At 57.7% G+C, this 10503-nt stretch overlaps 2 protein-coding genes across 3 annotated transcripts; one reads left to right on the top strand and one right to left on the bottom strand.

Moving 5' to 3' along the window:
* Window positions 1-388: 388 nt before the first annotated feature.
* On the bottom strand, window positions 389-3568 carry LSM1 (LSM1 homolog, mRNA degradation associated). Its single transcript, XM_055696090.1, has 4 exons — window positions 3414-3568; window positions 3025-3093; window positions 2070-2185; window positions 389-912 (listed from the first exon to the last, which is right to left on the bottom strand). The coding sequence occupies exons 1-4, from the start codon at window positions 3457-3459 to the stop codon at window positions 742-744; spliced, it is 402 nt and encodes a 133-aa protein (XP_055552065.1). The 5' UTR covers window positions 3460-3568; the 3' UTR covers window positions 389-741.
* A 50-nt stretch (window positions 3569-3618) lies between these two features.
* On the top strand, window positions 3619-9100 carry BAG4 (BAG cochaperone 4). 2 transcript variants are annotated; one of them, XM_055696087.1, is made up of 4 exons: window positions 3619-3762; window positions 5579-5839; window positions 6201-6443; window positions 7584-9100. In XM_055696087.1, exons 1-4 carry the CDS (start codon window positions 3688-3690, stop codon window positions 8085-8087), a joined length of 1083 nt encoding a protein of 360 aa, XP_055552062.1. In that variant the 5' UTR covers window positions 3619-3687; the 3' UTR covers window positions 8088-9100. The 2 variants fall into 2 exon arrangements, with proteins under 2 accessions (XP_055552062.1, XP_005438127.2); XM_005438070.4 differs by lacking the exon at window positions 3619-3762 and adding an exon at window positions 3789-4289.
* The last annotated feature ends 1403 nt before the right edge of the window (window positions 9101-10503 follow it).

The raw sequence follows: 10503 nt of genomic DNA, 5'->3' as shown, positions 1-10503 counted from the left end.
CCCAGGCTGCCCCGCCGGCGGGGGGCTCTGTCCCAGCCCCTCCGCGCCACCTTTGCCTTCCAGGGGGCTGCTGGGCGGGTGGAGCATGGCTCGTCCTGCAAAGCAACGGGCCGCTTCGGAAGAGAAAAGCTACTCGGGGGGACCCCCTCTGCCACCCACCCCCCTGCACACGCACTTCCCCCAGTCTTTTGCTTCGCAGGGAAATGAAGCGAGAGGTTCTGCAGCACAGCCCGCTCCGCTCGCCGCCGTTTTCTCTTTCCTGCTTGCGTGCCGGAGGCTCACACCGCCTGGCAGCTGCCCAAAGCCAACCCAGGCCTGGCTGCTGCCTCCACCGCTGCGCTGGAAAGCTCCAGCCCCACGCTGTCACAGAACAGAGGTGAAACTGTCGTTGTTGAAATCAAAGATTTATTTACACATCAAGGAAAACTCTCACCCAGGGCCACGTGAGAAGGAAAAAGCAAACAAACCTGAAGGACCAAGTGATTTGCCTCCCAAACACAAATGCTCACGCACCCCAGCTCCCCAGCGCACCTGGCCACCTAGGTCAGCCAAATGCCTTCTCTCCTTCTCCGCAAGGAGAAACTAAAGGCATTGGTTTTTTTTTTTTTTTTTTAGTTATCTGCACCACAGAAAACAATCTGAAAATAAAATCCACCTTTCCAAAGAGATCTGCCCATGTGCGGGAGGATCACGGAGCACCCCTCGCTCTGCCATGGAAGGAAGGTCCGAAGGGCAGCACATCTAGTACTCGTCCAGGGTGTCTGCCCGTGGGACAGAGAGGCCCCGCTCCTTCAGCGCCTGCACTTTCAGCTTCTCTGACTCCTGCTTGGCCTGCTGCTCCACCCGCTGCTCCTCCAGGATCTCCTCAATGGAGACCTGCTGCAGAGGCGTGTCGCTCTCCTTCTCCAGGTCCTGCAACAGAAACAGCCTGTTTAGCACTGCAAGGCAGCTGCCGCGGCTGAAACATGCAGCTCAGCTGGTGGGATGCTGCGGGCACCGCTCTGCCCGCACGGCAGCTCAGGGCTGGGCCGACGTCGTCTCTGCGAGCACATCGCACCAGCCAGGACAGCACCAGGCTGGGGGGGGCAAAAGCCATCTGGGATGGCAACAGTCTGGGGCGGGTCTGCACTTGCACCTCTGCTGGGACACCGACACACACCCCTCTCACGTGCTTGGCCTTCGGTGATGTCCGAGCACTTCCTATAAGCGCCTGGCCAGGCTCCGTGCTCCCGGGGAGAGTGGGCTGCGCTGCGCCATGGACGACATGCTCCATCGTTCTTGCCAAAGTTGTTCCCGAGGTGAGCAGCTGAGCAGCGGCGGGGTCTGCCTCCCAAGCTCTGGGCTTACTAGCTCGAAGGCAGCCAGGGGATTTGGTCCTGTAAATGCTCAGGTTCCCCCTGGGTCATGGTCACAGGTTTGCTCGTGCAGGACGGTCTCCTCCAGGCAAGCCCCAGCAACCACTGGACCGTGATGAGCCTGTGCCCATGCGTCTTCCATGAGTCCCATCAAAAGGTGGAGGTGATGCAGAACAGAGGTGCTGGAGGCAGCACCCTGATGGGCAGGGACGCCCAGGACAGTTGTCCATGGGATGGGGCTCCCACGGAGCATCTGGGCTGAGCTCAGCCCAAAGCGCTGAAGCAAACAGCAAGCGAGACAGCGCTTGACTCTTCGCAAGCCCATCCCAGACAGTGTCCCTGGGTGATGAGCCAGCAGCGAGGCGACGGCCCCGCAGACAGCCACTAGTGACACCCTCCAGCAATGCCACACACAGGCCAAGGCTTCCTCACATCTCCCTCCACTCGCCAGGCCACATGTTGCTCTTTACCCCTCGCGCCGTCCCAGAGCAGCTGTGGGACAGCACCTCTGCCCCCTGCCCTCAGACTCACAGGGGCATCTTCCTGATGGTTCAGCCAGAACCGGCCCTGGGAGGGGCTGCAAATTTCAGCCCCTGCAATGAGACAGTGACCGTATTTCACACCAGACAGATGGATGCCCAGCTCTGGTGTCTGCCACAGCACCACAAATGCCACCAGCGCGGTCCCAGTTGGCAGCAGGAGCTGCTTACTTACTATTTCCCCCAGCAGAACAACATTCTCGCCTCTCACAACAAAGATGCCTCGAGGGATGTCCCCATACTTCTTGCCCACATGGATGCGCTCCACAGTCTGGTGCAACACCAAGTTTGCTGCAGCAATCAAGAGACAAAGAAAATAACCCATGTTTCACTGTTTTCCAGACATAAAGTGTCTCATCCCAGCAAGGCAGAAAACCCAGAGGGGCGATGGCACCGGCACTTTCATGCCTCTCGGCAGGTCCTCTGAGCTGGATCACCGAAGGCACCGACCATCTCCCCGGCTGAAACGCAGCAGCTCCTGCAGCCTGTGCAGGCACAGCAGCGAGCTCAGAGCGCCAGGGCTGAGCCGACCCAAGCAGCACACGCTGACAACAGCGGAAAAGACAACGGCACTGTTGGTGCTTTAGGCTCCAGGCAAGGACCAAGGCACCTGGTTCTGAGTGCAAACATCACCTAACATGTGCCTTGGGCTATTTCTGCCCAAAAAGGGATGCCACAGCACCAGTGCTGGATGCAGCTGGGAGCGTGGGCAGCACCCAGTGCTGGGCAAAGTCTCCGTAAAGCAGCAAGTCCGGGGGGACATGCAGGTGGGTGTTAATGCACAACACAAACGCTTTAAAAACACAGCCTGCAGCCACGTCACTCCGTGAACCACCACGCTGATCCCTTTTAACACCCCTGCTCAGGACCCGCGGGGTCGCTGCTGCAGGCGGGGCAGCGCTGCACTAAGCGGTGATCTCCCCCCAAATCCAAACTCTTCTCTGCCATTAGGCCACCGTTTGGGAATGGAGCTGCTCCAGTAAGTGTGGACCGAGGGGCACGAGAGCACCAGCCAGCTCACGGGAACGGGCACCGTGGGGCCCGCCTCCTCCTCGCCAGCTCCTGGACACGGCTCCGGAGCCTGTCCCAGCCCACCCGGACCCCCCGCAGCCCCCCCTGTGCGGACGTACCGAACTGGTCGATGCTGCGCAGGTACCCGATGAGCGTGCGGCCGTCCCGCAGCAGGACCAGGTGCTTCTCTGCGGGAGAGGAGGGGGGTCAGCCACAGCCACGCGCGGGCACCAACGCCCCTCGCGCCCCCCGGCACGGCGCGGGGACAGCGGCGGGCGGTGACCGGCCCGCCACGGCAGCGCCACGCGGGGGGCAGCCCCCCTGCGGGAAGAGGGGGCGCCACCGCCCCCCACGGAGCGGCGCCCCCGGGAAACGAGGAGGTCCCGCCACCCCACGGGGGGAAGCAGGTAGCTCCCTCCCCACGGGGGACCAGCCGCCCCGGGGGGCCGCTGCCCCGGGGGAAGGGGGCCTCGGTGGCGCGGAGGGCCCGGCCCGGCGGCGCACTCACTGTCGATGTCCTGGATGAGGCTGGCCGTGCCGGGCATGTAGTTCATGGTGCCGCCGCGCCGCCCCCAGCGGAAGCGCCGCCATGCGCCGGTGCCGCCGCCGCCCCGGAACCTCCCCGCCGCCGGGCGGGGCCCACCGCGCCGCTGCCCTTTTAAGCCAAGCCGGCCGTGCGCGTGGGGCGGCCGCCCATTGGCTGGCGCTGGCGGAGCCCTGCCGCCCATTGGCGGCGAGGCGGGCGGCGGCCATTGGCGGCGGGACGGGGCGGGGCGGCGGCCATGGAGCCCCGCGACCGCGCCGCCGAGCCGGGCCCGCCGTGGCCCCCCGGGTCCCCCCGCCCGCCGGCGGCGCAGGTAACGGCGGGGGCGGTGGGGCCGGCGGGGGGAAGGCGGCCGGCCCGGTCCCGGCCGCTGAGCCGAGCCCACCGGGGTGGAGCCCGCCCACTGCCCGGCCTGGGGGCGGCCGCGGCCTCCGCGCCCTCGGCGGGGCCCGGGCGGAGCCCCGCGGGGGCGGGCAGCGCCTCTGCAGCGCTAACGGGCGCGGACCCCCTGCTCTCAGCCGTGCCGGGCTGCGGCGGCGGCGGGGGCTCGGCCGGGCCGCGGGGGTGGGCGCTGCGCGGCCCCGACCCGCGTGGAGCGCCGAGGGCGCGACCGCCCCCAAAGCACCGAGCCCCGTGGGGGAGGGCGCCCCGCCGAGCCCCCCTCACCTCCGCCCGTCACCGACGTCTTTATGTTCCCAGGCCTTGTAGCTCGGTTCCAAAAGGATCCCGCATTGGATCCCGTTGGCATTAAATCCCGCTCTCCCGCCCCGCGGGGCTTGGGCAGGTGTTTGCTGGAGGAACATGGCGAGCGTGAAGCATTACCTTCGTATCTAGTCCAAGGTGACACTTCTGGGGCGCGTATTGCAATGAAGAGATCGCTGGGGAAATGCCGCCGTCCTCTGCGGTGTGCTGCCGAGAGGACGAGTGAGCACCTGGCATCGCCGGCCAGGATGCATCCCGGTGCCGGTCAGACGGAAGCACCTGGTCCCCCACGCCAGCACGGGGCTTGGGCAGCCCACCCCTGCCACATCCCCTCTCCCCGGGCACGGCAGAGCAGAGGCACTGGCCGCACGACTGGGGGTGTTGGTACAACAGACCCCGCCAGTGGAAAGGAGCCGGTGGTGCTGGGGTGGCAGCTTGGGGAGAAGAGCCTTGCTGGTCCCGCTGTGCCCCAGCCCCGTGGCTTGCTCTTTCCAGATCTGTTGTTGGTTTTATTGCAGCAATAGGGGCCGTTGCACAAATACTGTATGAAGGGAAAGGCTTTAGTCTTTCCAAAGAGGTCGTCTGCTGTTCAGACATAACTGCGGATTGTTTTAATCCTACGGGACATGTAGGTTTGATCTGGCTCTTTCCTAAATCCTGGCACGCAGGTGATACAATTTCTCCTCCATGAAACAGCTTGCAGGCAAAAAACTGCTTTGCTCAAAGCTACAGGGAGTCATCTGTGAGCTCCTGAAATCCTGATGCTTCGTTGTCTCTCGTTAGGTGGAAACTCCCATTCCATAGACATTGATTACTTAAATGTATTCAGGTAAATTGTCAGAAACAATCTGGATGTACAGACCTTTCATACAGTGAGTCCTCAGACCCGACTGCTCCTGTGGCCCCAGCGTGACCTGTGGCACAGCGATCTGAGCACCCTGCTCTTGGGCCTCAGAACTGGTCCATCTCGTCCGCTTGCATCATTTCTGTTTGCAGACAAAGCGGAAATGAACTTTCCTGAAGTGTTTTTCACCCCCTAGTTGGTGATTACGTTGGCGTGGCTGAAGCTCCTAAGAGCTGCTTGCTGTGAGGGACTGTACGCGTGTTTCTGAGCGAAGCATGGTTAAGCTTAGTGTATCCCCTCTCTTCCCACCGTCCAGACAAATCCGTCTCCCTGCCATGCCTCCCTGAGCATGCTGCAAGGGCCAGGGGACCAATACGTGAGGCAGACAGGCCAACAGAAAGCCACACTGGAGCAGGAAGAGCTAACACGGGGGCAAATCAGCCTGGGGACAAAGGCACTCCCTAGTTAAATACCGCAGGAAGGGCCGGTCCTCTTTCTCTGGGCTGCTGCTGGGCTGGCCCGCAGCCCCTCTGCTCCGTGTCCGTGGCCCATCACCTTTCCTCTGCTCTTCCTTCTTTCCCAGGCAATGGATCCTCCCTACGCAAACGGGGCCTACAGCCCCCCGTACCCTCCAGCTCCTGGCGCTGCCCCGCACTATGCCGGCCTGCCGCAGACACGGGGGTACTACTGCTCCGGGCCCCCGCGGACCTCCTACCCTGCAGAGTCCACGGGCATGTATGGGTCCACGTCACCCGCTCCCCCCTGGAGCTACGCCCCGCCGGACTGCCCTGCTGAGGGGTCCTCTCTCAGGAGGCAGCAGGTTCATGGCTACTCCCCACCACAGGTAAGAGGCCGGGCAGCGGCTGGAGTGCTTTCCAGCCCGTGTCGATGCAGCTGCTGGGCTTGCATTTCCTGGGGAACAAGGAGTTGTTCTATGGGGCCACAGCAGAGGGAAAGACTGCAGTGCCCCCTCCGATGGAGCCATGGGCCCTAATGGCTCTTGTGCCTTGAGCAGCTTGCCCTGCCTGGTTTTATTCTTACAAGAACTGCTGGTCACCTGCTCTTCAGAGACTCTAAGCTCCTGGGCGAGGAAAGCTGGAATCGGGTGGCACGTCTGGTGCCGCAGCTGTTTCCAGGGCTCTCTGGAGGGAGCAGTGCTCAGAGTGGCTCCAGGGGTAATGCTTGTTCTCCCCCTCTGCTTGCAGACCCCAGGAATGCCCATCCCGCAGTATCCGTATGGAGACAGCAATCCAGGGGTCACAGCACAGGGGCCTCCGCCACAGCCCAGACCCCCAGAGGACACATGGGCTCCCCCCACTCTCTATGGGGTGCAGCCACGTTACACATGGCCTGCTGCTTCGATGCACGGGAACCTCTTCCTCTCGGATTCACACCCGTCCTGGACTGGCAGTGGAGCTCCTTCCCACTCTCCTGGGTGGGAGTCAAAGGTACAGTTGATGCTTCTGCAGCGCATGCCCACACTGGGTCCTGTCTGTGTCAGACCACCTAGATGACACAGCTTTCCTCAAAACTTGCCTCTGTCTCCTAGGAATGCCCCTTTCTCCGAGCACAGTTAGTTTAGGTAGAAATAAAGCAGCAAGTATCCAGAATACTGCCAGCAAAAATACCTGTTTGCATACAGAAGACCAAAATCCACAGCTGTAATTCCAGAAAGGTACTGGAGATAGTAGACGTCCCAGGACAGGTCTTGAAACGGGTCAGACCTCGTCTCGCTTGTCCAACTCTTCTCTCTCACACAGCGAACGTGGTCAGGAATCCTTCAGCACAGTGTGGGACTAACCTGTGGGTCAGTTTGCAGACTCTGGTATAGCAGACTGTAGTATTCCTCTACAATGCTTGTTTTGGGCAGTGTCATCCTCTGCTGAGGAATTTTTTAAGCAAAAAATAGAAGGAAATTATGTGTTTGGTGGGGTCTGTTCAACTCTGCTTTCTCTGGGTTTGATCAGGAGTCAAACGACTCTCCAGAGGTTTGGCTGCCAGGCAGCAGCGCTGGCATGTGCAGCAGCAGCCCTGATGGGGGGATTTGGGGATGGGGGCTGCTGTTCCTTGGGAGCAGCTCAAGAGCATGCTACCTGCAGAGAAATATCTTCTCTAGTATATTCAAAAGGGACCATCCTGAAATCTTATTTAGCATCTCCCCTATTCACGGGTAATGACCGTTCAGTGGCTCACGCTGTTTCTTCTAAACACATGCCCCTTGCTGGGGATCTGCTCTTTAACGGCCAGGGACTGGAGCATGGGTCCCATGTCCCTCTTTGGGGCTTCTTGCAGAAACCAGCCCACCTGGCAGGACACGGGGTGCCAGCCCACGGGGACGTGATGTGCTATGATGTCACGGTGTGTGACAGTGTAGAAAATGCTGCCCAGATCCCTGGTAATGTCATGCCTAACCTGGTCTGCCATGTCCTCCCAGGCATGGACGCTTCAAAGCAATCATGGTGTCACCTGTCACCCAGTTCCCTCAGTCCTGCCTGCCTTTTGAGTGCAAGATGAGAGATTTAGTTCCTGGCTTTAAGGGAAATGCACTTAAAGACATACTTTATTATTTTTTCTCCTCCTGACTGTAGGATATTGCTTACGACAAACCTGAGCAAAGTGCAAACCAACACAACTACTATTCCGATGTCAATCACCAGCACTGTGGGACAATGAATGACCACAAGTCAGCCACGCCGCTCAACGCCAAGCCATCCCCCTCAAACCCCAAGGTGCAGTACAGCGCACAGCCCCAAATGTATGACAGTGCATCTCGGAAGCTTGTGGCTGGGAACCGGGAGGCTGGCTTAAAACCCGGTGACCAGCCTTCAACAAATTCTGCAGCCGTCCAGCCAGAGATTCAGAGAATCCTCCATGTTATGGGGGAGGCTGAACAGCTGGAGCAAGAGGTGGATGAATTTGTAGGAAAAAAGACAGATAAATCCTACCGGCTTCTGGAGGAGATGTTGACCAAGCTGCTGTTGGAACTGGATTCCATCGAGACTGGTGGCCAGGACGGTGTTCGGCAGGCCAGGAAAGAGTCTGTCCACAGAATTCAGGCCATACTGGAAAAACTGGAAAGAAAGGGATTGTGAAAGCACATCAGCCACAACACACAGCCTGTTGTTGAGGTTCCAAAGAGTTTTAGTTCTGTTAAATCTCAGCTCTTTCTGCTACGCACTATTGACAATGGAATAGCAATAAGCCCCGAGTTAAAAAAAAACCAACAAAACCCACTACCAAAAAGAACCAACCCCAGAAGCCCAGCCCCAACAAATAAATTGGCAATGGACAAATTAAGAGAGGTTTGAAGCAGCAAACTCAATTGTTTGTTTGTTTCAGGCTTTGGAAAAGCAGAAACACCTGAGGTAGTTATGCTGTAGAGAGGTCTCCGTGGGGGTCTGCATCCTCTTCATCAGCAGGAAGGAAATCACTGTACAAAGTTCCCCAGATCAAGCCTAATCTCTAGGTGCCTCCTGCAACCACAGCAGTTCTTTAGACAGCTGGAACACTTGTCAGATGTCGTCACAACAGCACTGCAACGTGCAGCCACAACCCAAGGCTCTGGGCTTGTCAGTCACGGCGTGTTATTTTCAGCTTCAGCTTCCTCGCCCTAAAAACTTGTGTGTCGTTGTGGGGTTTTGTTTTGGTTTAGTGCAGTCACATAGCGACACTGATGTGCTGCAGAAAGGGACCATGCTGGCAGCCCGTCAATGGAAGCAGATGTCATGTTGTGCTGTTCTTCCTTTGTCGTGAAGAGCTAGGCTGTGGTGTCCCCTGTGGACACGGGAACAGCCTGGAAATCTCAGTTCTGCCGCTGAAATGGAGAGGTACAAGCAGAAGAACGACATCACAGCAGAGCAACCCCAATGGCAGGATGCCTGGAAATGCTTTCCAGGTCACTTGGGTCAAAATAATTGTAATGTCCTTCCACATACTACAAGTTTTGTATTCCACTGCAAGGGCTGTACTTGTGGCACTTGTAAGTACAGAGGGGAAGGGAACGGCTCAGCCTACTGTTAACCTTCTGGTTACAACATGTCAAGTGAATCATTACTGTGTGTGCCGAGATAATAAACCCTGAGAACTTCTAAATGTTATTTTGTAATTAAGATGTCTCAAAGTCTCATTTCTTTCAAGAGAGGCTGTAGGCAAGGCTGTGTAATTTAGACCTGCCTGTAACCAAAACGACAGCCAGGCTGTCTCACTGGCCGAGGTTAGGGGTGGGTGCTGCGAGTCACTTCTAAGAATGCTTGTCGGGGGATGCCGGGGTACAGCGGCCCCCATCACCTCCCAAGCAGTGCAGATGCTCCAGGAGCCTTCAGCCGTGGCTCTAGGGCCTGTGGCTGTGTTTTGGAAGGGGTCTTGGTGCGGCCAAGGCTGGGAGGGCTCTGACCATACCCTCTGCAGGCTGACAGCCAGCTGACGTCCTGAAGGCACCTAGCAGATCCCACATCATTCCCAGATGGGGCTGTGTGCACGGGACTGACCTTTGCAGCTCGGATGTGTTCATGATCTCATGTGGCAAGATCGTGCACAACCAACCATGTCCAAGGTGAGCCAGGAAAGAGCTGAATGTCTTGGGATGGGTAAACGCTTGGCTGCTGTTTTATTTTGTCCTCTTGTCAGGCAGAGAGCAGGCAGACCAAGCTATCTGTGCTTCGGCTGCAGTATGAAATCTGACTTCTGATGATCAGTGGCTATACTGGGAGATAAAGCAGATCACAATAAACATACTGATGCCCTGTCACTATCCCGGTTCGCGGTGCGTACAGAAAGCAATGGCCTGGCTCCAGTGAATGCCACCTTTCTTTCTCTGAGAAAGGCAGCAGTGTCAGCAGCATCTCCAGGAATTAATCTGTGCTTTGGTTTTGTTTCTTCTTGTGAAAATACTCGTGGCGGGGATGGTTTCCACACAGCCAGCCTTGCTACCAGTGGCTCTTTAAACCCAGAGGAATGAAGAGAAGCGCTATGGTGTCTCTATCTCTTTTGTTTTATCTTATGGTTGAAAGGCTTCTTAAGTGCTGCATGTAAGTGTTCTGAAATCTTTCCCAAGAGACTGCTGCAGGTTCATTGAATTAGCTTGATACAGTAATAACTTTCTTTAGTTTTTTTTTGGAAAGGTAATACAGGCAACAAAACCCATCAACTGCTCTGAAGAAACACTCGGTGTGGGGGCAGAAAGCCAAGTCCTTGTGCTACAGGATTCTAGCAGATTCACTTTCAGATTTACTAAGTCCTATTCTGATCCTTTAGCATTCCCCACAAGTTTGCCTATAGAAGGCTATGAAGGAGACGAAAAGGTAAAGAAAGAATGTAAGTACCCAAAGAGACCTAACTTTTCACTTTCTAGAAAAGTCAAGAACTGAAAAATCCAGCTGGCAGAGTGGGATGAGCCACTGAGCTCGCAATATGCGGATGGGAGCCTGAACCATGCTTTGCAAGAGGCAAAGGCTGCAGCGGAGCCTGTGTTCTCAGGAGGTGAAGAGAAGGCTGGAAGGGGAGTACTGG

This window comes from Falco cherrug, chromosome 18 (assembly GCF_023634085.1).
Source record: "Falco cherrug isolate bFalChe1 chromosome 18, bFalChe1.pri, whole genome shotgun sequence".
Classification (NCBI taxonomy): Eukaryota; Metazoa; Chordata; class Aves; order Falconiformes; family Falconidae; genus Falco; species Falco cherrug.
Note: the sequence above shows the minus strand (reverse complement) of the source record. Positions and strands in the feature narration are given on the sequence as shown.